Below are 25696 nucleotides of genomic sequence, written 5' to 3' on the forward strand. Positions count from 1 at the left end.
AAAGTGGCATTTGTTGGCAGCCTGGATAGAGCCGGGTTTGCGTGTGCGTAGGCAATATGGTTTTGGGTGGGGAGTGGTGAAAGCGCTGCCTTTCTGTTGGATCGAAATCTTTCTGTGGACGCCATTAACTCGCGGCGTTTCACTTTGTACCTGCTGGGCTGCACGGGTGCTCCTTTCGAGGTAACTTGGCCTGGCCGCGCTCTGTGTCACGAGCGTGTGAGTTATCCTGACACGAGTTTATGTGGTGGATGTGGACCGTGCCATCCCAACTGTGCTGCCCAGCGTGCTAGAACAAGAAATACCCTCCCTCAAGAAGCAAATAAACCATCCTGGCAAAAACCAGTTACACCAGCGAGAGAACTTAGTGTGTGCTGTGTTGGTTGGAGGTTGCCCTTTTCTATAGCTCCATCGGGAAAATGCGTGGCATAAACTTGTTCATAGAGGATTAAGCTACAGTGAGCAAAGGCCACTTTGCTCCTGAGCAAGGTTGGCCACGCAGGTGTTTTACACACTGTAATATTGCACTTCAGTTAATTGTCTCAACTTCCCTGGATGAAAGCCCCAGGACTGGTCGGCTGCACAGATGTCAGCTTTCAGACTGCAGGTATTTTGGCGTGAGGACTACTTGAAGTGTTGGAATTTCATAATTTTTCTGTCACTCAGGAGCCTGAACCATCTTTTTTTAGACCTCCATCAGCCAGTTTCACTTCTGGCAAGCTCAAGCCTGGAAGATTTCAGCCTCGTAAGTGAAAATAAAGAACCACAAATGACTGCAGGAGCCCAGGTTGGGAGCACTGGGGCCGCCTTTATTGTAAATCTCACTTCTAGGCTGCATCGTGTCAAACTTCTGCTGCCACGTGCGTGTACATGCTCTGGGAATATTTCCATTACTGCTTCCACCTGCTCTTCGTTTACCAGCTGAGGGAGATTTCCAGGCAGCTTCTCAGTCTCTTGAAAGCTTTGGGAATTATCATTTTTTGCCTTACCCTCCTCTGAGCTGGAAAAGTATCCTCTAGGAAGGAAGCAGAGTGCAGTGACTCTGCCGTGCTCCTGTATCCCTTTTATCAAGAAAATTTTAATCCAGACTTTTATCCATAAGAATGTTGCATGCTGTCAGTAGGAATCAGCTTGTGTTGATGATTTTTGGTGCAAGCAGTACTGTAAATTTGGCCTTGGACTTTATTTTTCTTACTGCTGTTTCTGAAGGAGATCCATAGTGAAAAAATATAGTTAATATTTTTGTCTTACCAATTACCCAGTGCTTGAGTTATTTAATAAAATAATTTAAAATACACCCCTTGATCTTTTTAAATAAGTTGCACTGCATGGTGGGGATCTTACTTTTACTACGTAGTAGTTACAGTAGTAGAAAGATGGAAAATGGTGCTGAGGTGGCACTTGAAGCAGATACTTGTTGTGACTCATGCGGCTCTAATGAACTTCATTAGCTCTTTGATACATAGCCATTTGTTAAGCACGCTTGTCTAAAATTAGGACTGGCTACAGCCGATTGTAAATCAGAATTAAGGATAAAAGTTTCCACTTATTCCAGTTTAGTTTTCACGCCAGATTCTGAGCTTTCTTGCTGGTTATTGTGCTCTTCTGGATCTTTAGTAAGGCTTGTCCTGCTGGAAGTCTCACGAACCACTGAAGACTCCGTACGAAGGAGTCGAGTGGCACGTAGTCTCTAGCAGGATCTCTGGGCAATGCTTGTTTGTGTTTAAAGGTAGTCCAGCCTCTTGTGGTTTTGAATGCACTTACTTGTGCGAGGGTCAGTTTAATGGTTTCTCACCTTCCCACTGTTGAATGCAGATACGCGCTCCTGCCCCGATCTGTCACTTGCTTTAGTGAGTGAATTTGTGTGTCAGCTATTGTGAGTCTCTTCATCTGCTCGTTTTGCCTGTGAATCTAGACCAGGTGAACGTGTCCTAGCAACCCCACTGTTTTTCAAGTATCGCAAACCATAAAATACTGAGCATTACTAGCATCTTCTCTTTTTTCCCACCAGAAACTCTCAGCTGCTTTCCAACATAAAGGCTGTACTGCTAGCAGTGGAGTGTGGAGAAAGGTTCGGAGGTCCAGAATTGTGCTGGCTGCCAGGGCTCTTTGTGCTGTGGGTGGCTAAACCTGGACCATCCAGGCACCATCCTGCTTTGGGGAGAATTCAGGCCTGTTCCGTATCCACTGTAGCAATTGCAGTGGGGTTCAGTAGCTGCAGTGTTTTGCTGATTCTGGCCCTGTTGCCTTTGCTTTGTCCCAAAACCTGGTGGGGCTGACCCAGTTGCCAGGTAGATTGGGAAGGTTGGCTGGAGTCGTTCATCCCCGTGCAATGGCACCACTTGCTAGGAAACATCGAAGCCCGTTATCCTTTTGGGAATAGCACAGTTTATCGCTAGGAGCAGACCTTGTGTTCTCGGCAGGAGTGTTAGTAAGGGAGGAGCTGGGAGAGGACGGCCGAGTGATCAAGGTTGCACACCCACTTTGTTTTGGAGATCGCCTGATGCGTTTAGCCTTATGGCAAGGACTTCTCTCTGAGGCTGCTCTGGTTTTGTTGTGGATGAGTCGCCTGCCAAACTCCGAGAAGGAGTCCCTTCTATTGACGGATAGAAAATGGGGAGGTGGAGGCTATATTTGGTGGAGCATGTAGGAGAGTGATAGGCATCCTGATGCGCATTGACGTTTTGATGTCAATGAAATACCGTGGTGTGTTTTTTTTTTTCCTCCTGTAGGAAAGATGTAGCTGTACAAAGACTCTTAGAACACTTTAGATGGAAGGTGTATTCCATCTGAGCATTGGTTCAGTAGGATTGTGAAGTCCAGCATCCCCTTTTCTTCCTGTTTTCCATCCTTTCTTAGAAACCATGCTGCTTTCAGTGGGTACCAGAGCCTATTTTTGTGCCAGAGGATGAAAGCAGGTGTCTCATCAGTATGGAGCATGGTGAGGTGCATTCTGCTCTCGGTGCTGGGCTCTGAGCCTCTGCCTCCTCGCTCGCATTATTTTTTTGGGTGTTGATGATTTTCTGCCTCTGTGAGGCTGTGTGTAAGGCAGATGTGTGAATTATTTTATCTGTTTGCTCTGTGTGCTGTCTCTATTGCCTATAAATAATAAATGGATGGCTCAGATGCTGCAGACTGATAGCGACTTTGGAGGGTAACTGAACTTTTTCAGTTCTGTTACAAAAACTCATCTGACTTCCAGTACATAAGCAGAAAAACACGAAAGTACGCTTTCATTTATGGAGCATGCTTCTTGCTTGCAACCAGTGTGACCAAGAAATGCAATCCAAAAGAAACCGAGTCCCTCCCACTGTTTATTACATAACCATCTAATTAAAGTAATCAAATGGGGGATGACTTCGAGGCTTGGAAAACTTCCCCATAGTCTGGGTCAAAAATACTTGCAAGACCACACCCCCAGAGTCTCCAGGCTTTATTTACCTTGCAACATCCTCTGTAGAGGACTGGTGTGTAAATTAATTATTTTCCCCATAAGTTTATTTTTGGCATCGGCCATTAGTGTCTCCCGCTGCTGCTCCTGCAGCCGCTTTCTTGGGCACAAAGAAAATCCTTTTAACTCCTGATTTCCCTTTTGAAGGAGAAGGGACTTCAAATAGTGCTGCTCTCTTTCCTGCCTAGAAAGAGCTAGTTGATTCAGAGCTCTTCTCGTAGTTGCTTTGGGTTGCAAGTTGGGTTTTTTTCAGGCTTATGATTTCTGCAACATGGGTATTCATGGCAATTGGCAGGTAAATCAGTCAATTCGGTCTCTTGCTCGAGAAGGAAATGGTGTGATAGCTGTAATACTTAAACCCTCATAATGAGAAGCATATGGAGGTGGTGGTGGTGAAGAAATGTGAAGGACACCTAAGTACAAGATGTAGCAGCAAATAAAAATTGGTGGTCCATTTTCAGTGTACAATCATGTATCTTCCAATACACGGCTGTGCGTTGCAGGAACTCTGACAACTTTGAATTCCCGTGGGATTTGCACACCCTGCTGTGCATTCAAAGCAGGAGAAGCCCTGCTTGAGCGCTGACTTAAGATGGGTCAGGACTGGAAAACTGTGATGATCTCGGATGTTCTCCACGTGCGTGGGAAGTTTGAGGTTCTGGTGCAGTAGTGCTCCTGTAAGCCATACTGACCTGTGCCCCTTCTCAAACTAAGACAGAAAGAAGTAACTGTGCTTAATGAGAAGAGTATTAGCGGATGTACTCATGTGCGCGTGTGATTGTTATAACCCTGCTTCATCTTTTAACACGTGGTTTGGGTCTTGAAGTCTTAAGGTTTGCCTGTGTGGAAGACAGCCGAGTACTAAGCAGGACGCTTGGAGAGCACGGTGGCCTGCTTAACAGGCTCTTTGTCAATACTTGAGAGAAAAATGTTTGAACGAGCATTAAATCCAGCGTGCAGGTACTTAAGACTTAAATAACTCGCAGACAAATCTCTTTGATCTAGTTGAGCTGTAGACGCACTTTTTCTTCCCCCCCACCCAGAAGACACAAATCTTAATCCTGCACAATGCGCAGCTGCAAAGGTAACACACACTGGGTTTTCTCGCTTCGTTTACAGAGGTGACACTTTCCCTTTCCAGGGTCGTTGCTCATCAGTTTCCAGTGGTTTTGCTGGAGAGTTCTTCCTGCTCGTCCACAGTCTTTTGCGGGGCAGGCAAGCAGACGTGTTCTTGAACTGCAGGAAACTGTTGGGAAGGAACCCGTCCTTTCCTTTTTCCCAGTTCCAGGTGCTAAGGGGAGGAGGTATCCTATTTTTTTACTGGCACTGAACCAAGCCTCGCTGTATTCTGTCACCTCAGACGCCCTAAAGGACACCACAGGGTAACCCGAGATGCCTGTTCTTGTGAGCCTGGAGGAGAATTCCCAAATTCTTCCATGTGTGAATGCAGATACCGTAGTTGATATCGGAGGCTGTCTGCAGACCTGTGAATGCACAACTCCTTCCTCTTAAACAGCTGTAGGAAAAAAAAAAAAACAACCCAAACTTAGGTAGAAAAGATCTTGAAAACAAATCCTATCGTAGTGTGTATTTTCCCTACAGGATTTAATTTTTTTTTTTTTTTAAGACAGAATGGTGTGGGTTCCTAATCTTTTTGTTTGCTCAGTATGTATTGCAGGATCAGAGGGTAAATTAATTGAAAGAGTAAGAATATTAAACGGCAAGAGGAGAGGTGTTTTGGGGGTTTTTTTTTGTGGTCTGGGACAACTTGTCACTGCGTAGTCCATTGCCAGGGACCTTCTGTACACACAAGTTGCATACCTGTACCCTTCCTCATCTGGCTAAGGCGACACCACCCCTCCTAAAACCAGCTGCAGTCATACTGGTGTAACTCATCCTGAGTTTAGGATCAAGCAGACCGTATTAAGCATCTCCCTGAAGACTGCATCATTAACAGAACCATCAAGGAGGGGTGGGCCAGGCTTGCCATTTTAGGTGGAAGTTAGATCATTAAATGTGGTTAGGGCTGTCTCGTCTGCCTTTATTTACCGTATGCAAATCCGGTTGAATAAAAGCGATGTGAGGACCAAGTCCTTGAGATGATCCATCTAGCGAAGGTTGAAGACAGCAGACCTTGTCCAAGCTGGATGTTAGGGTTAATGTGATACTTCACACCTCCAAGTCTTGGTCTGGACGAGGCTGTGGAGTGTCACATCGCCACCCTTTCGCTCGAATCCCTCGGTAAAACATGCTTCCTTTATGTTTTTCTGTGGTAGACCAGCATAACCACTAATCCTCTCTCTCGATAAAAGAGGATTAAAACTGGGAACATTTGCACCTTAATGCAGCCGGCCAGGGCTGCGCTCTGTCTTTTCGGCAGTAATCCTGTTGGGGCTCGGGCTGTGCCGTTGTGCGGTGCCAGGAATGCTGTCGGCGATCAGCAAGTAGCAGCTCTCTCGGCAGTTGCGCTTATTGGGTCAGTAATTCTTAAAAGACTGCTTTGTGTGTTAATTAAAAAATCTGTATCGACTAGAGATGACTAAACTCGCTTCACGCTGTTAAAATGACTTCTGGGCTATGCCCAGAAAGTAAAAAAAATTTCAAATTGGGATTTCTGTGTGGTTCTTTAAATAAAATGAAAGAATGTGTAAGCTGACAAAGTATTACCTTTGAGAATGCCATTTATCATGTGTTACGTTTCCCAGACTCATGTCAGAACTACACATCCTGCAAAAGATTTTAGGGAAGAAGGTTCTGCCCCAGGTGTTACTGATAAGGGAGAGTCACCTCTGCATATTGCACCCAAGATGTTTAACATGACACCCGCAGAGCCTGGGGGAAGCACAGGAATGCTAAATGAGAATTCTACCCCGTGGCTTGCGATTTTACGGTGTAGTTTGACTTCCAGTCTTGAATTACACTCGCTGGCCAACGTGGGCTGGGATGCGGTGGTGTGCCCTTCCCGTGGGCTTGCAAACGCTGAACGTGTGCTAGCCTTTTTCTCGGTGTCTTCATGGGGAGGACTGATTCCACCATAGTACTTTTTTTTTTTTTTTTAAGTGAATTGCTTAAAATTTGGAAAAAAAAAAAAAGTCTAAAAAAGTGGAGTCCTTCTGCACGTACATGCTGTGCATTCCCCGTGAACTACCATTGCTCTGGTTGAGGCAAGCAACTGAAGAGAAACTGCTTTGGCAACCAGTCCAGCCCAGTTCAGCTGCTGGGGTAATTTATAAGTGGTTTTTTTTCCTGGAGAGCTTCATGTTCTCTCCGATGTGCTCCTTCTGCTCCCTGCTGGCCCGGGCAGGAGGGAGACCAGGCGTCTGCTCCTGCTCGCCTTGGTGGAGCTCTACAGTGAAGTCCTCCCTGTGCTCGCCATCGCTTTCGTGCCGAAACCTGACAAGAGTCTCCAAGTAGAAACCACCTCATCCTTAACGTTCGGCACATGGCCTCCTGCCGCTGTTTGGTGCTAAATACGTGAAGTTTAGCTGCAAAAAAGATCCGTTGCAAATTGCGTCGTATGTCATGAGATGAATGTCCTATCACATTGCCAAATGGTGGTTTTCAGCACAAACTTCAGCAGCCAAGAGGAGTTTGTATGCCTAATACGTTTGTGTAAAATCATATTTGTTTATTTTCCAGACTTCCTGTGTGTGAAGTTTTTCCTGCATTGTGATGTGTTTGCTCTTTTATGTGAGGTGCTGATAAAACGAGCACACTAATAGAAGGGGGGTTGGTTTTGTTTTCTAGAATCAATTTTATTTTAGGTCTTCTCATGCTGAGACTGGTAGCGTAGGGAATTTTTTGCCATCCTAATTAATAGGATCATTATACTAATACTATGCCACAGGAGGACGCTGTGGAATGAGAGCTTGGTTCTGTAGTTCCTCTTAGTGCTTGAGTTACCGCGTCTCTGCTGACATGCGGCAACCATCCACGTGCCGCTGTGAGACAGCGTGAAATAAGATGTTCGCTTCAATCTTGATAGGAGAGGTGTAAACTAGCGTGTCTTATCTTGCCTTTGTGCAGGGTATCAGTTGTTGCTGCTGACATGAAGCAGTGTCTGAAGTCCCGGAAAGCTAGTCCCATCTAAAACCTTGCACAGCTTCCAGAGCAACACAAGCTTCACCAGAAAAAAAAAAACCATTTTTTATTGGATTGAGGTGTAAACCTGCACATTCTCTGCATGAGTAAGGGAAGGCTTTTTCCACAGCCATGGAAAAACAGGATTTGGGGATTTAAATGTGCATTTTAAGTGAGTTGTGGTTATAATAAAGATATTAATCGATCTTGTCCCTGAGGAACGGTGTTGTTTCTTTATCAAACCGACAGTGGGAATTCCTTCTAGGCAGTTTTATACAAGGATGGTATCAAATTTATCCTGAAGGTGAATTAATGATATTTAATCAGTCAGAGATGCCAATGCAATGTGACAGGTGGACATGATGCAAAGAGCTAGATCTCTGCTATTGGGAGTCTGAAACCTCATGCTAGGGACAACGTGAACATCCTCTTTCTGTCCTCCCCAAGGAGGAAAGACCAGTGGAAGGTCTGGATCTTGTTTGTTGGTACATAGCGCAGCTGAGTGGTGGGAGATGCGGGCTTTCCAGTGTGTTTTCGGTTGCTAGCTGCAGTTGCAGAATCCAGTGCAGTTGTAATTGGCTGGCGTAGACCTCAGATTTCTCAGGTTTTACCTGGAAGTGGTTTTTTTTAACCAGCATCGTCAGGAAACACTGTGAAAGAGCTCTGTGTCCGTGCGGGTCAGGCCTGGCTGGGAGGTGGACATCTCTGCATGAGATGTGGCGTCCAGGTGCCAGCCAGCGTTGCTCCTAGATAGAGGAGAAACAATCCCAAGCCAAGACTGGCCATCTCTCCGCTCAAGGTTGTCCTCTGTCCTCTCCTCAGCGGGAGGTTGGCAGCTCCTCTAATTCAGACTATCTCAGGAACTATCAAAACCGGACCATTTTTGACTGTTTTAATTGGAGGGTAGGCACAGGTCTTGCAAGACTAATGAGGTTTGATGAACACCAGTGATTTCAGTCATGGATCTTCGTGAAAATCACGGTGGACGATCCCTTGGTTTGTGTTGCCGTTGTTTCTGAATGAGGTTAGTTCTTCATGGTTCATGTAACCATTGAAATCTGGTAGTTAGAAACCAGCTGTATCAGGATGTATGTACTTGCTTTAAAAAATGTGTAGAGGGCTTTATGCCAGAATAGCAAAAAGCAGTACCGGACAATTTCAAAGGTATAATTACATCCAAACAGGATTTGATTTTATTAGTAAATGGCAAATGATTTATTTCTTGCTGGATCAGTTTTCACATACAAATTATTCCAGGCTGCCTTTGCAGGGAATTTGGAGTTTATCTAGACACACAGCCGGAAGTTTGAAATAGCTTTTTAAATAAAACATTCTTATGTACTAAGTGCATAGGAAGTGCTTTTTAATCTGATTGAATACATGAAGTATGAAACCTAGCTAAGTGAAAAAAGTCCTTCACGTCATGTTGGCCCGGATCATCAAAGGTATTTTAGATTCCTCCTCGCGAGATGACACCAGTGCTGATGGTTGCTGTGGCAGGCGGGCAGATGAGCTGTTGCAGCTGCAAGCAGTTGGTAGGTCTTAAAATAAATCGGGGTAGTGTGGTCCACTTTACCCGCTACAGCATAAACCCTGGGCTCAGCAGGGTGCATGTGTGAAGCCCCCCATGCCACTGCCAGCATCTTTACCATGTGTGCTGCGAAACTCTGCTCCTGCCTCGCTGCGACGGCCAAAGGATGGGGACAAGCACGAGGGTGACGCCAAGCGTCGTCGCCACCTCCACGCAGCATCGTTGAAGAAGCAGCATTTAGCGAGTAAGCACCGTGGCTCCCCTGCAAGGTAGGGGCAGGGGAAAAGCGAACTGAGCAGCAGATGGCTAAAACCTGATTTAGAGGCCCATTTGCCAGCAGAGGTGCTGGTCTACGTGGCTGAACACCACTGGAGAGCTGCAAGAAGGGGCTTAGCAGGCGGCGACTGATGGCTGCAGCAGCCACCCCGCAGCCCGCGGAGCTGCTGCACAAGGATTAACACACCCGGATCACAGGAGCCCCGTTGATTAACTCTCCGCAATCGCCTCCGAGAACAAAAGTGCCAGTGTGATGTCGGTTGTTTAATGCAAAGCAAACGACTTATTTACAGCGGAGGCTTGAATCCATTAAGGGCATATTAAACTCCAGATGCTTGTCAACTTTACAAAAAGAGTGGAAGAAAGGGAGGAGGTGTTGCACATTTTCTTGAAAAAAAAAACCTCAGCTTGCCAAACATGGAGCAGTGTTTCACTGAAGTTAAAGTCATGAGGAGGGCGACCAGCTTGAATGATGAAACAGAATATTTTTTTTTCCTTTTTTTTTTTCTTTCTTTCTACACTGCTCTCAAGACTGCTGTGTAGCGCCAAAGTACTACGTGCTGAGTTCCTGTGTGGAGTAGGACTGTCGATAAGGAATTGGTACTGACTACGGTGCGGGGATCAAACAGAAAATGGGCTGCCAAAGGGAAAAACAGGAGTGTTTCCATTCCTTTGAAACAAATTAGGAAATGAGGCAGAGGGATTATTCTTGAGAGGGGGTATGTAGAATGGGCCTTCTCGAATAAGTTCTCTAAATTACTTAATTAAAAAAAAAAACAAAAAAACCCCAGGAACATCTAATGTGCCCCAAGCCAACCAAGCAACCACGACATTGGCTGGTCTCTTCCTTTTTTCTCTCTGCTCACTTTAAAGAATGCTGAATACAAGGCATGGCTTTGGGGAAAACCCTCCTCTGCAAGAGAGGCCGCGAGGCTTCTTGGTGTTTCGGTGGGACCATCGCTAGCTAACAGGCTGGTCTGTACCTTTTGTACCTTTTCAAACAACCCATCTGTGCTCAGAAGAGCCGGGCCTCTGTGGACACCAGCCAAGACCTCTGCATGCACCTTTGTAGCTTTAGGTGTTGACTCCCCTCGTGTTTAGGGTAAAGAAGGATGAGGAGAGGTATGATGCAGGCTGGCTGGCTTTGGTCAGAAATGTGAGCTGATGTAAGCTTATTGCTCCTTTTTTCACTGTGGCTTCCCATCGCATCTGGTTTGTTCCTGTATAATCTAAATTTAAGATCTTTTCAGCAATTCAAGGCCAATTCTTTAGAGGACGCTAGGTGGGTCTTGTAATGCAGCCTTGGTCCTGAGTCTCATCGCTTGGTAGAGAAGAGGGTTGATGACCCGACCAGCCTGAAACAACTACAGGGATGATACTCGGAGCTGGAAAGGTTAATGTTTCTATTAAACTAATTGCTGACATTGATCACTTGGAAAGTGGATTCTGAAAAAGTATGTGTCCCCCTTAATCTGCCTTTCCTCCTGTGTAATTTCTAAATCTTTGCTTATATCACCGTGGAAGGCAGAGCTGCTGCTTCAGCTCGGGATGTCCATCAAAGAAGGTTAGTTGCCCTGTGCAGCAGTGCCCTGCAGCCGGCTGGGGTGGGATTTCATTCTTCCCAAAACCTTTGGTAAGGACAGCTCGTGCTATAGTGCACTGAGCAGGCTGCGTGAGAGTTGGCCTCTGTTTGCTATTGATGATTTGCTAATTCTTGCAGTTTAATTATAAAATGTCATACTCATTTTTATGTGGATGCTGTTACAGAATACGGGTGAACTCTTCGCTTATGGTGTTCTACCCATAGTGGTAGATATATAACATACCCTTGATAGGACAATATGAAGCCTGAATTCTGACAGCTGGGATTATTTGCAAAGAAAATATAGAACTCTCTATTTGAGGAAGAAGCAAGTTTTGTAAAAAAGACAACCCGCTCTTTTTCGCAGTGATTTCGTGGGCTGTATGGCGTTGCCTTATGGAAGAGAGGTTTGCTTATCGAGTGAGCGCTGAAATGCCCAAGCAGAAGGAAGGTCTGGTTGCAAAACTTGAACCTGAGAACTTTATATTTGGTGTTTGGGATGTTGATGAGGCAGTTAGCTGTTCCCACCCCATTTCAGAACGGTAGAGTCGTAGAATCACAGGGTGTTTGGGTTGGAAGGGACTAAAGCCCATCCAGTGCCACCCCCTGCCCTGGGCAGGGACACCTCCCACCAGCCCAGGTTGCTTCGAGCCCCGTCCAACCTGGCCTTGAACCCCTCCAGGGATGGGGCAGCCACAGCTTCTCTGGGCAGCCTGGGCCAGGGGCTCACCCCCCTCACAGCAAAGTTTCTTCCTTATGTCTGATCTAAATTTACCCTCTTTTTCATTCAGAACCTGTGCCCTTGTGTTCCCCGAGCTCCGTTTCGTGCAGTAGCTGCTTTCTTAGGAGGGGTCTAAGCACAGGTGGCAGGAGAGCACAGAGCAGGTCTCCATCAAAATATTCTGGGTCTCAGCCCTTCTTCTTCAGTATTCCTTCAGATAATCCATATTTTGCATCCTTTTAAAATTATTTAAACCGCCAAAGAAGTGAGACCCAACGATTCTTTTATTTTTTTGTTAATCCGAACAGGGTTTCAGATGAATTAGGCTTTGTGTTGGATGAGTTAGTAAAAATGGCCTCATGATTTGAAATGCCAGCAGATAAATGCTCATCTCTAAGTGACGACTGTCTCAGAGGGCAGCGTCTTGTGCTTCTACAGCCTGTGAAGCAAAACCGCTTCAGTGGTCTAAAGGATAAAAATAAGTCCGGGCCCTGCCTGTGTAAGAGAGTTTTTCCAGTCATGCTGGTGTACCTCATCATTTTTTCTGGTGTGGACATTTTATTTTTGGCTCAGTTTAAAGCACCCGTGAAGCAACGTTAAAGTAGATGGCAGTGGTAGAGGACAACTTCTACAGTAGGATAACCCACGTGGTTTTCTGTTGGTCGAGTTGTATCTCTTTATATTCGCACCACAGATTACACTGAGCAGACGACACCTTCATTTTAATCCACGTGGGTTTAAATTTAACGTAGAATTTATGGGGTTTGTGTGCGGTTTCTGTTGTTTTGTGCTGGTTTGAATGGTACGGCTTCTGCTCTTTTAGCTTGCTTTGCTCCTCCTGCATCTGGTATTCTTCCAGCGATGGTGTCAACAGCCATTGATCATAGTTGACAGTACATCAAAGGAACCTCTGACACAGTCATGAAGCAACTGCACTGCGCGATGAGAGGGACTTTATCCTCATATTTTTTTTAAGCACTTTAAATGACTTTAAAATACTTCTGGCTGTCATCCAAGGCTTCTGGACTAAGCTACAACTACCAGGAAATGTCTTTGCAGGCATCATCGTATCATTAGGGTTTCCTTGCACCTGAAACTGTTCTGGTTTCTGAAGGAAAACGGGAATAAACTTTCCTTTTCTGGAATGATGAATCTAAAATTAATCAGGAACAACTTTCCTTTCATCCCCTGTGCCTGAACCCCTGTTCAAATCCGAGTGCGGACCCTTCGGATGCGTAACAGAGATGATTTGTGGCTGGGGCAACAACAATGTCAACAGGTTGGTAATCACCAGCAGAAACTGCCAGTCAAGGTGTTTGCCCACAAAGCCTGACTTGTAGCAGGAATCCTTTGGGAACAATTTGAATATACAAATAACTACCCAAGGCTTCAACACTAGAAGATAAGGCTTCATCCCTTTCAGTGTATGATTCTGGAGACCGTTGGAAATTTCCTGGGAGGAAAACGTGCAGGTATGAAACTAGCGCAGAAGTTGGAAAAGTAGAAAACACGCATTGAACGAAGCTCTCAGGTTAAACTAGAATTAATCCAAGTTACCACTTGGAAATGAATTACGGGGGCTCGTGGTGTTATTGTGTGCACAGTTGGCCAGGCTGCGCCTTTTACTGAAGAGCTGTAGCAGTTTATTGCCTTTTTTCCAGCTTATACCTACTTTTACACAGACAGGAAAGCTTAAAAGTGAGGAAATCTAATAACGCCACCGAGGAAGCAAGTGCCCTTCAGACGTTGCAGCACGTACCTCGGACTCCTTTGGAAGGGAGGTGGAGAGAGGGAAGAGTTTGTAGTAGATTGATGGTTATTAGACCTTGTTTGAATCAAGTGGACTTCATCTTTAAATAAACACAATTACCTTGCTGTTGATTATCCCAGTCGTTGCTTATAGCTGTTTCCAAAAATGCCAAAATTCAACCAGGCACCGTGCACTGAAGCAGGATGTATGCCTGTGAAAACTAGACCAAATAGACGTGTCTTTAAATTTGCATAGTTGGCCATGAGAAATATTGATGTTGCATACCCAGCTGTCCACTTCCTGACTCAGAAATGCATAGTTTCAGCCTACTACCAATTTTATTTATTAAAAAAAGCATTTTTCTTAGTGACATTAGGTGTATACTGCCTCTTCATTCAAGCAGGTTGCCCTCCAAAGGAGACACGATTGGAAGCATTCGTGGTCTTGTAGTCTTGTCTCCTGATAAGCTGAAAGATTACTGTGCTTTGTCAGTTATATTGTGATCGTATTTTTCTGTAGACAAATGTATTTTTTAATTTTATTGGAAAATACTTACAGTTGTATTTCTCCGTGGAGAAAAGCAGCAATATACCCTTTCAGAAAAAGCACGGTGACTTGGGAAAGGCCTGGCTTGCTGAGCTGTTTCATTAAGGTTTTGCCTGAAATCTTTTTTTTTTTTTTTTTTCTTTTTTTTTACTCCCCATTTTTCTATGGCGATGGCAAAATAAGTTCCTTAGAAGGAGATGACGCCTGATTTATTTTTTTTTTCAGCCAGAAATTTTCAGTGTGCTTCAATGTACCTCAGCATCTTAGTCCCTTCCTTACTGGCAGCATTTGAATCGCTGCTATTTTTGGATGGTTCTAATATTACAATCTGAGTTGTAAACAGGGTTGGACAACAGCAGCATCTAACTCTGGCAGCCTTTTAGGGAGGATTGTGAGTTTGAAGGTGATTTGGCTTTAGCCATAACCTCAGTATGTTCGTAACAGTCTCACAACAGCACTTTTGCTGTTCCGCAGGCTTGAGTTCCGCTGGCGCATGCCCGGATAGAAAACAGAAGTTTGAAAACTTCTGTTTGTGGCCCAGATTGAATTTAGTTTCCCATCCGTACCATTTATGACCTTTTAGGGGATCTCTTAGTGTTTCATGGATGGGAAGCTCATTTTCTTGGGGCAGTAATGTTAGTGGGAGTGTAAATATAGGAGATGTGCCTCTTCCCCAGTCTTCCCGGTACAGAGGGTGATTCTGATGCCATGGTCAGCTTAGCATCTGGGCAGCTTCCAGTACTGGACTTGTACCCTGATACCTGTTTCTTTGTTTTAGCCACTAGACCATTCTTCCTTTCATCACGCACCAGCCAGCTACATAATTAAATATGTGACCAAGTCCTTCCTCCCATCTCAGTTGGGAGTACAGGTCCCTGGTTTAAACCAGACAGACACTTCTAAACTGGGACCCTTAAACCACTGTCAAACCAGTATCACCTTAACGTTCAGAATATAGCTGTGCGTTAAAGCACTGTTGGTGTCTCATGGATGAAAATCCACTGCCTAAATAAAAAGTTCCCTTCTGCTTCTATCCCCCAGGAAGACGTCAAAGTTAACGGAGTTAGCTTTCATGCTCCACAATGAAGTTGGTGTTACGTGTGGAAGTTACAGTCTCTTAGTAGAAGCCGTTCATTTGATGTGATTAGTGTTAGAAGTTGTAGAGTGCTGGAGAGAAACCAGCCAGCCAGAGGTGGAAAATAAAGGCATTCTGTAATCTGGACCCTTTTTTTGTGTTTTAGCTACAAACCCATGATGTCTATGTTAGAAGGCAGTTGCTGCGGCCTCCCTCTCTGGTCAGCAGAAGGAGGCTGGTACAACCCGAGGAGCTTGGCCTCCAAGGTCTGAATTATCAGTTAACCAGACGGAGTTCAGCAGAGCAAAAAGCTTTGGAGATTGGTTTTGGCTCTCTGGAAAGCTCAGTAAGGCTTTGGAAAGATGCACCTGGATTTCTTTGTATTAGTAAATGAGGAATCTTGCCAAAGTGGCTAAGTCAGATTTGGCTTCTCAGGCAGCCCAAGGCTGCTACGGCGACTGCAGAAGGAATGAATTCACTTTGCAAATGAATACATGAAGCTAACTCATCCTAAACCCTAGGATGTGATGGTTGGGAAACTTGATCTGTTGAGGGAGAGGGTGGCTGTCTGACTGCCCGCAGCCCTTTCAGGGATAACACAATGTTTGCAAAAGTCTTGGCCAGCTGGGCAAGTCCAGATGAGGTGATGGATTGCAACCACCCTCTGTGTGGCCGAAGTAGGGCAAGACCAGCATGGTTTGGTTGTTGTGATGTATGCAGCGTTGTTTTCATGGTAGTGGGTGTTTTGTCTTCAGTACACAACAGACTTCTTTGGGTCCTTCCAAGTCTCCTTTCAATTATCTTGGTCCTGCTGCTACATTAGAAACTTACCTCATCCCCTGTTCAACAACACTGAAAGCTTTTGAAGGACAAAGCCTTGTGTGATGGAATGGTTTGTCTGAGTTCAGAGAGCAGTTACCCAGCCATGTATTGGAGGCCACTCTGTGGGCTGTGTCTGTGCTCCCATCTGCCTCCTCCTGACAAGCTGAATAGGTTTCCATGAAGAGGGTGTCAGTCAAGAGCTTTAAATTCAACGGCTCTACTTATGGGGTCAGAATTTGTTGGGTATATTATTGTTCCCTACAGCTGATCATCTCTTTCCTTCTGCTGTTTGCCCTGAGGCTTTTGGGAAATCTGTTTTTGAGGGATCTGTTTTTGAGGGTTGATGTGCTAATTCTTCTAATGTAGATTGAAAATATTTTAAGGGTGTGCTGTTCCTTTTCCTCAAATGTATGGTAGACGCACACTGAAAATATCTGCGTACTTCTTGTCTTGTTCCTTCTGCGCAGATTTATGTTCATGGTGTGTGGTCCAGTGCCCTGCTGACTATGTAAGCTGCTGCTTTGCTCAGTGGTTTACCACTAGATGCATTAAATAAATATGCTTTGTGTAATATTTGTGTTTGGGTTGTAATGATTTTGCCTGCTTCCGGACTCTAAACAAGTAATGCAACAAAAGTGGTCTCCAGAACGCAACTTGCTGCCAGTAAACTTCTGTACTGGCATCCTCCTTTGTGTCCTGAGCCATTGAGGTTGGAGGAGAGAGATTGTGTGTTGCCCTTGAGCATCTTCCCTACGAGCTAGATGTTGAAGTAGCAAAAATAAGTTCCAGCTTTGGTCAGACCTCTGAATATGTAGTGGGTGAGGGGCACGTAATCTTGGGGCTACAAGGTCCTTAAAGGCCTTTCCTCCAGCAAAGATGACTGCCTCTGGGTGCCATGCCACGTTGTTTGAAAGTATGGATTTTCCAAAACTCTTAAACTTCAAGTTTCTCTTCTGGCTCCTGGTGTAGTCGTTATTTCCCTCTCGTAGAAGACCACTGCCACTGGGAGAGGTAATCTCTGTTCCCTCTTGGTCACAGCCTGCTCACCTAGCTGGCTCAGAAACCTTTGGCTGTCCTGCCTTATGGTACGTCAATGTCAGTAACCCCTTCCTGTGGTTTTTGTCTCCTCTGACAGTAGCTATTGATGGAAGAACACGGGGTGACCCAAACAGAGCACATGGCCACCATCGAGGCCCACGCAGTGGCCCAGCAGGTGCAGCAGGTCCATGTGGCCACCTACACAGAGCACAGCATGCTGAGTGCGGACGAAGACTCGCCGTCTTCGCCGGAGGACACCTCCTACGATGACTCTGACATCCTCAACTCCACGGCTGCCGATGAGGTCACTGCCCACCTGGCTGCTGCAGGTAAAGTCAGCGGGCTGCTCAGTGTCGTTCACCTAACATTGCATTCGTGCAGAGGTTGCAAACAGCGCTTTGAGGGTGGTGGGGGATCTTGTCACCCCATGGGATGCTCTGAACGCTTCCTTATTGCCCTGGCTTCAATAGCGCTTCTTTGCAAGGTCTGCTGGCTGCTTGACTCTTGCATCGTGTGTAATGTAGAGGTGCTGGGAATAAGAGACTGGTTTGTACAATAAAAATGGTCCCTGGTAAATGCTGCCTCAAATAATGAAACTAAAATACTGAATATGTCAAAGAGCAAGCTTATTTCAGGCCCATATAAACAACAGCAAAAATAACCCAGGGGTGCTACGCAAGCCTGCTTAGCCAGGGAGCTCACATGCTAAGCCTCTCCCAAGGAGATGTCACAAAGGGTCCTGGCATATCTGGACTGGGAAAGTATTTCAGAATCGCAGGCGCCTTCCAGTGAAGCCCCTCCCAAATGTCCTCCAGATTTGCCTTTTTTGTGCTTTAACCCTGGCCAGCAACTACGACCACGCAGCCGTTCACTCTCACCCCCCTAGATAGGGTAGGGAGAAGACGGAGAAAAAAGAAAAAAAAGAACTCATGGGTTGAGATAAAGACAGTTTAATGGAACAGTAATGGAAAAGAAAATAATAACAATGGTAAAAGAATATACAAAATAAATTATGCAATACAATTGCTCACCACCTGATGATTGATTGCCCATCTCATCCCGAGCAGCGATCGCATATTCCTGTCCCCCCGACCAACCCTCTTTCATACACCGAGCATGATTGCTATGGTACGGAATATTCCTTTGGCCAGCTTGTCCTGTCTGTGCTCCCTCTCAAGCTCTGTGGGAAGCTGAAAAAGTCCTTGACTTAATATAAGCATTACTTAGCAACAACTAAAACAATATGTGTTATTGACATTATTCTCATACTAAATCCAAAACACTAGGAAGAAAATTAATTTTATCTCAGCTGAAACCAGGACAGCCTTGCAGCGCATCTGCCTCACTAGTAGGAAAATGCAGTGATAAATAAGCAGTCACAGGCTTGTCTGAGTCCTTATCAGACTTTATCTGAGGAATAAAGCTCTTGATGTGCTTGACTGAGCCTGTGAAGTTCCACCACTCCACTGAGCATCTTGTGCCCTTTGCCTATTAATTTTCCAACCTCAGCTCCTGCAGGATTTTTAATTACCCCCTTCCCTTCTAGCACGCAAGCTTTTCAGTCCCAGGTGGTGGTTGCAGGAAGGGGGTCTGGTGGCTCTCGCCCGGTGCAGGGGCAACCTGGTGCCCCTCCAGCCCCTGACCAGGTGGGCACCCTGGGGCTTGCGGCTGTAGTTCGTGGCATGGGCCCGAGAGCCCAGCGTGGCCCTTCCTTGCTTCCCCAGAGCAAATGTTTTTCCAGCCCCCCAAAAGGCAGTGTTTTTATTATTGTTTTTCACAAGCACGGGATCGTTGGAGCACTGTGCAGCTGTGCTTACTGCGCTCAGCGTGGGTAGCACTTGAGTAATTCGTTACTGATTAACAAAACGTGGCTCTGTAGTGTCACCCAGAGCTCTGTCCGTTACTGTGTGCTGTCTCCTGGAGCAGCTGCCTAGAGAAAACATATCGTTGGATGCTACTTTTGTTATCATCTACCGGCTTCCACTGATCCAGTAGCTGCATCTTTGTTAAACACAAAAATATAGTGAGTTTTATGATCTTTCACCTCTGACATGTGGAGAAACTACACACAGAGCAGCTGAGCTCTGCTCAGGAATCAAAGGCAAGTCTTGAGCCTGCATTAGACCCGCAGGGCTTTTGGACTCGGACCCTGCACTCATTTCTGGAGATCACTGGTAGAAGTGCAATCCACTGCATGTTACTTGGTTCACTTCTAATTAACTTAATGAAACTTCCCCTTACACAGACTAGAGTTTGATCACGAAAGCAATAGTGCTGCCCTGCCGTGGTCCCTGCTGTGCCTGAGGGGACCATTCCAGGATGCTGCCGGTGATTCGGGATTTACAGTTTCTTCCCCATCAGAGCTGGTCGTTAATCCCTGGGGAAAGCCTTGATCCCCTGATGCTGTAGTTGAAGTGTCCGAGCAGGGTTCGTGGCATTGTATCCAGTCTCTTCTTCCCTGCCACTGCGATCTCCTTGATTGCAGGCATGTGTTTAAAGTCTTGGCGTACTTGAGAGTTTTTCAGTACGTTTGGAAGATGAAATACATAGTTATGTGATTGCAAGGAAAACTCTGGACTGAAATATGTGACTTTCACCTGGGACTGAGCTGGGACTTGCCAGACTGGAGAATGGAGCCTTTTGATGCACCTCTCTGATGCTGGAGAGGAGGGAGCCCAGCTGCTGGGGAGCTCAGCGGGGAATTCGGGTCACCCTGCTCCATGAGCTGAGCCTTGGGACCCTTCCCTGAGGAGGGGACAATGGCAATGTCCTTTCTGGCCCGTTCCTGAGCTGTGTGTACTGATTCACCTTTTGTGATTTGATTTCCAGGCCCTGTGGGGATGGCAGCAGCTGCTGCCGTGGCAACGGGTAAAAAACGGAAGCGACCACACGTTTTTGAATCTAACCCGTCAATCCGCAAGAGGCAGCAGACGCGTTTGCTACGGTAAGGACTCCCGCCTGCACTCTGACACCCCACTCTGCATCCTCGATCTGTCTCCAGTGCTGTGCGTGGTGAGACCACGTGCTGTCCAGAAGTTGCCCAGCTTGGGGATTTTTTTGGGCATGTTTTATGGAACTCAAGAGCTGTGTTTTAGCTTGCAGAAATGGGTTAAATTGCAGCTCTTATCATCTTTAATGTGATATTGTGATCACCAGGACTGACACAACTGTTCTGGTGGCATCTACCATTCTGTTCTAACCCAAGCTGGTCACAGAATAAATCTGTCGTGGTAACATCGCCTTGCAAGGTATTCCTAGTGGGTTTAACAGCAGCTGGCCTGAGAATCTGGAGCTACAGCCCTATCCCAAATCTGCAGTGGCACAAAGGACTTATCTACCTAATGAAAAAAGACTTTTCTGCATTATGAAATGATCCTGTGAATAAATCTAGCGTGTGTGTACCTGAATTTCCTTTGCCAGCAGAGCCCGTTGTGTGAGCTCCGTGCTGAAGACTGACCCAGCCCGTAGTGCACAGTGCTGGGGGAGAATAATCGAGGGGAGATGCCTGCCAGAGCTGAAATACTTTCTTTGGCTTTAGAAATGTGCTCTGTAGACACCAAACTTCAGTAGCCCTTCAGGTGCTGCATTCCAGGTGCTCTGAGGCTGTCTGCCCGCCTGATGGCCACCTAGGAGCGCTGGTGCTGAAGTGTCTGCACAGGCGTTCCGCAAGCCTGGAGAGATCGCCTGCAGTTCCCTCCTCAGGAAACATTTGTAAATATTGGCTGGTGCTATTTAATAGGTTTTGTAACAAGGCAATTTTTGCTTTTTAAACTGTTTTGGATTTAATGGGTTTATCTCACAAGAGTTGGAGTATTTGTCACCCCCTTACTTGCTGCCTTCCTCCTACGTGCACATTATTGCACTGAAGTAGCGATGGCCAGACTTTAATCTTTTCTCCTTCTCTCCTATTCTAACTCTTGTAAAGTTGATGAGAAATTAAGTTCGTTTTCTTATATTCTGCTTACTCATCTGCTGAGTTCCACAACACTCTTTGCACGTGATGATCAAACTGGAAGGAAGTGGAGCAGGGTTAGTGTTAAATATATTCCCTGGGAGAGGACTTGTAGTGTCATTCTGTTTTTCCCTTCTCTCCTAACTCTGCAAACCCAGCCATGTTTATTGCAACGTTTCTGAAGAGCAAATTCTTTTCTCTCTTGAAATGTGAGCAATTTATTTTTAAATAAACTCCATATTTGAAGGAATTATTTCTTCTCCCTTTATGCAACGACTTTAATTTTACTTCATGCAAGTTACTGACAAAGTGCGTCGGTTTTTTGCACTCTGATCACTTTGATGTGTTTGTGCTTGATATTTACACCCCTGTGAATCGAGTAGGAAGTTACAGTTTCTGATTCTGGGGGATCTCTGCGTAGCTGGTGGTGGGGTTGGTGCTTTTTTGGCAACGTGTCTGCTGCTAACAGCAGGTTCTGAAATGACCAGGGCAAATATTAAACTATCATCTTACAGAGCGTTCAGGTTATCTAGTGATAACTGCTACTGCTCTTTTGCTTTGTTCTGCCAACATTTCTGACACGTTTTCTTGCGTTGCTTAAAAGTGAGTAAGAGGCGGAAAGTAGATGATGGAACATTTTCTTCCTACGGAAAGATCATTCCAAAGGGACTTGCTGACGTGGCAGGTGTCTGAATACATGGGTTTCCTCTGCTGAGCTGTTGCAATATTTCTGGTTCTTGCCTGTCGTGTAGCTTTCGGTTGACGGCGTACGGTCCTGGTTTGAGCAGGCCTTTGGCACTAGAGAATTGCAATGCACTGTTATGAGGCTGGATGTAAAATAACCTGTGTCTGCAGTCTCCTTTTGTTGAATCATTCAAGTTCTCTACCTTACAAGTTTACACCTAATACACTTAGGTGGTGGCAGAGCGGATATGCAGACTCTTGCTGTCCTAGCTTTGCTGCTCTGGTGATTTCTCTACTTTTTACATGAATGAAAAAAGGAGAGAAGGGAGAATAATTGATATTTGAGCCGCTGGGCGACTGCAGGGAATGCAGCAGGCCTGCGGGAGCGGAGGAAGTGGTATACGTGGCTGATCCTGACCAGCTGGGGCTCCGTTTCTCACCTGCTTTACAAATGGGGAGCATTAACAAAGGGAGCTAACAATGCGAAGGGTTGTGTTTCTACTGGGCTTTCAGCTGATACTTATTCAGTGTTTTATATCTCCGTTTCAGGAAGCTTCGAGCCACGCTGGATGAGTACACCACCAGAGTGGGGCAGCAGGCCATCGTTCTGTGCATCTCGCCCTCCAAACCCAATCCCGTCTTTAAAGTATTCGGTGCTGCACCCTTGGAGAATGTGGTAGGTGTCTCTAGGAAAAGCTATGTAATAAATTGCTCACCTTCTCTGCAGGTGTTGTTCTGCTCAAGGCAGCCTTGCAAGCCTGGTAGGGATCTGAAGGTCATGTTTAAAACCCTGGAAATGGAACTGGAAGAGTGTAGGGACATGAGGGTAGCACTGAGGTCCTGTCCCCTGTATGAATGGGTTGCCTAGCACATCTCACCAGGGTTGAATATCCTGGATTAAAAAGCAGAGGGAGCAGGTAGGGGTGACGCGTTTGAACTCAGCTCAGCTGTCAGTACTTGCAGACCAGACAGTAAACGGAGCAGATCCCGACCATAATAAGTCTTGCTTCAGAACTTTTCTTTTAATCCCATAAATACTTCCACTTGCTAACGTTACTCAATGTTTCATCATCAGCTCTTCGATGTGGCCAAGTCTTCAGGGACAGTGGGTATTTTTTCTTGCCAGCTGTGGCGTTGTTTGCTCCTTCTGTTCTGCAGCACCTTGGGGAAGGTGGCTGGCCCTGCGTCCTTGCCCTCGCCTCTCCTGGTGGTTCCTTACCTTGTTTATCTGAGCTTAACGATTCCCCACAGGTACGCAAGTACAAGAGCATGATTCTGGAAGACCTGGAGTCTGCGCTAGCAGAGCATGCTCCTGCGCCTCAGGAGGTTAACTCAGAGTTGCCGCCCCTCACCATCGATGGCATTCCCGTCTCGGTGGACAAGATGACCCAGGTAAGCAGCCAGAGATGGCAGAACCAGAGAGAGAGAGATATTGGGCATCTTGCAGTCACATCCTGTTCGTTTGCAGTGGAGTTTATGTCTACGTCTCCAGGGGATGCATTTGATGTTTTCTTTCCCGTGGGGCTGTAACAGCTCAGATAGTAGTTAGGTGTGACACTTTGTTATTGGTGCTTATTTTCTAGGTGATGCTGGTAAGGACTAGAGCTCAGGCTGCTGGGACTGTTCCCCTTTGAGCTGTTTTTGTCACCTCCCATAAACCAGGAACAGGGTAGCTATTTGTTCTGTACTTTGTAGTGATTTTTAGGCACCGAGGTCAGGAAGGTTGTTTGTGGAGTACTGTTTCGGCTTATCCTCCTTGGACATTTCTTGTAGGCTCTAGTTTGCTCCCTCCTCTGTTTTCTGCTGTGGATTGGAGCAGAGGGGAGCTTGCCAATGGTTTAACTCCAGATCAGACCCTGAATGAGACAATTCTGAGGGAGCCAGGGATGTGGGGGACTCCCTTTCTCTCCAGGTCCAGCTCTTTAACCTCATTGCTAGGAGGAAGTGGAGGGGACACCCCGGGGAAGCTTCCTTGGTGTAGGAGGGATCATCTGTAGGGAAATCTCCTTCTCCTGGGGTGCAGGACCTGAATGCAGGCAGGTGTGTTTTGCAGGAGGCTCTGGATACACTCGATCTGATGCACCGCAACAAATTTTAAGTGCTGAAAGCCAGTTTCTTCAGAGGGAGTAGCAAGAGGGAACGGTCAGAGGCTTTGGGCAACATACAAAGAGGCATTGTAGTAGAGCAAAGATGTGTGGTTTTCCTCTGTGCTCTACAGAAAAATCACATTCTGGTCAAAACACGATTTCCATTACTTAGGTGGCATCAGACCAGCTCACACTTCTAATAAAATTTTACAAAGAAGTATACGGTGCCTTGGCTGATAACATATTGTATTCCTAATCCATGACAACATAAGGCAAAATTTAGTCACTAGATTTTTAAGCCACTGTGAAAGGTGGTATCTGCAAGAGCTGTTGACAGGCAGCCTTTGTTTTGTATCATTAAGTTTCCCATGGAAATGGGAAAGTAAAAAATGGAAACATTTTATTTTTAAGGTAAAATGAGAGACCACAAAAAGATCACAGGTATGTAGCTCTGAGTTCATTTGTATTGGCAAACAAAACACTCGTGTTTATCCGACTTCTTCATAGCTGTGTTGTTGCAGTAATTAACCTGAGTAATAACAGCAAGAGAGGCGCCTAGGGCGTAAAATGGGGTAGGAGGCATCTGTGTGGAGATCTGCTCGGGCAGAGGGAGGCCATCCTAGCGCTGTGCAAGTGGTGAAGCTGGAGGTGCTCGTACCCACAGCACGTGGGCTCTGAGGGAGGAACAAAGCAAATGAGCTGCTGCTGGTGGAGTGGTGGAAAGAAACGAGAGAGAGAGGGAGAAATGAGCGTGGATGAATGAGATCAGGATGTGAGGTTGTTGCAATCCAGTAACACATCTGAGAAACTTTTCTGGTTTGCAGCGCACAGAATATGTGCACGTAAAAAAGGGCCAATAAAAAGATCTGTCAGCTGTTTGGCTGTTAATGTTGCACGTGCCATCAAAGCAGCAATAAAAGTGACAAGCTCTCACTTCAGAGAAGCCTTCAGCTGGATTTATAATGCATATTGTTTATTGTTTGTGATAGAGCTGGAAATTAAATATTTTAACATCAAAGGTTGCTGAAGTGGTTTTCTGGTTCTATTTTATGGATGAAATACTAATATCCATAGAATTCTATGGATAAAATACTAGTACTTTTCATGTTAAACTAAAAATAAGGTTGGAGGGGTTTTTTTCTTCCAAACGTGACATGGCCTTGGTTTTCAGGAAATCTTGCACAAAGGTTTGGCCGAGCCCAGTTGCCCCTGGGGTTTGATCGCTCTGCATTTCCACCTGTGAAGCAGCTCTCCAGTCCAAGGCAGTAGCTACTGGCAAGGCTTTTTTTCCCTGTTCCCCCCCCCCCCAACACTCCTGTGTTCCCAGTCTTCTTGTGGCTCTGTTAGGTGAGAAACGGTTTTTCTTCTCCATGGGTCTGCAGGACCTTTGGTCAGCAAGCGTGCGAACTGCTGATGCAAGAGCGTAGCAACGTCGAGCCTCTTATTTCAAGTCCTCTGATGCTGCATTAGGGTAAAACAAGTATCTTGTTAGGAGTAGCCCTTGGCTTTTTAGTACAATGTGGTAACTGGAAACAGCTTTGTGAAGGTTTCTCCTGAGCTGTGGACAGAGACTGTGCTCTTTGTGCCCCATTTGGCTATCCATCGCTGTCTCAGCCCAGCTGCTGTGGTGTGGACCCGTGTTGTGGGCACCCAGCACTGCTCTGCCTCGGTTTCCCCACATATCACATAGGGATGATGTTTTATAAACGTCTTTAAAAAATACTTTGAGATCCTTGAATGGCCGCAGGCCACCTGAGGACAGAGCACTAGATTTAATGGACAAGACCGCAACTCCTGGGTGGATTTTCACAGCCCGGCAGGTTGGTCTGTCTTGGAAAACTTTCAAGGAGTGGGATGCTGCATGTGGTGCTCGGGAGATGATGTTGTTGCTGAAAGCATCCAGCTGCTACAGAGTTTTTGCCAGACTCGGGGGCAAACTTTAAATAGAAACAAAGCACAGATATGCTGAATACGATGAGGACACCATGCTGTCTCATTTTTTGCCACAAATGCCATTTGAAATACATTTGTTTGAGAGAGTGGATGATAACTCTGACGCCGACATCACCGCAACCTGTTGCACTGCTAGAGGTGCCATCGGGGG

The 25696-nt window shown here is 45.9% G+C and overlaps 1 protein-coding gene across 7 annotated transcripts in view; it reads left to right on the forward strand.

Annotated features, from left to right (window-relative positions):
- Nucleotides 1-25696, forward strand: part of NRF1 (nuclear respiratory factor 1) — a 75029-nt gene that overhangs the window by 2152 nt on the left and 47181 nt on the right. For 3 of the 7 annotated variants that reach the window (XM_074573136.1, XM_074573142.1, XM_074573140.1), the window contains exons 2-5: nucleotides 16967-17198; nucleotides 19699-19813; nucleotides 22055-22181; nucleotides 22757-22897. In XM_074573136.1, coding sequence (XP_074429237.1) covers nucleotides 16976-17198; nucleotides 19699-19813; nucleotides 22055-22181; nucleotides 22757-22897 — 606 coding nt within the window. In that variant the 5' untranslated portion in view covers nucleotides 16967-16975. Of the gene's footprint in view, nucleotides 1-11991; nucleotides 16843-16966; nucleotides 17199-19698; nucleotides 19814-22054; nucleotides 22182-22756; nucleotides 22898-25696 lie in introns of those variants that run through there. The other 4 variants (XM_074573138.1, XM_074573141.1, XM_074573137.1 and 1 more) reach the window with 3 other exon arrangements.

The sequence above is a fragment of the Larus michahellis genome, chromosome 1 (assembly GCF_964199755.1).
Source record: "Larus michahellis chromosome 1, bLarMic1.1, whole genome shotgun sequence".
Classification (NCBI taxonomy): domain Eukaryota; kingdom Metazoa; phylum Chordata; class Aves; order Charadriiformes; family Laridae; genus Larus; species Larus michahellis.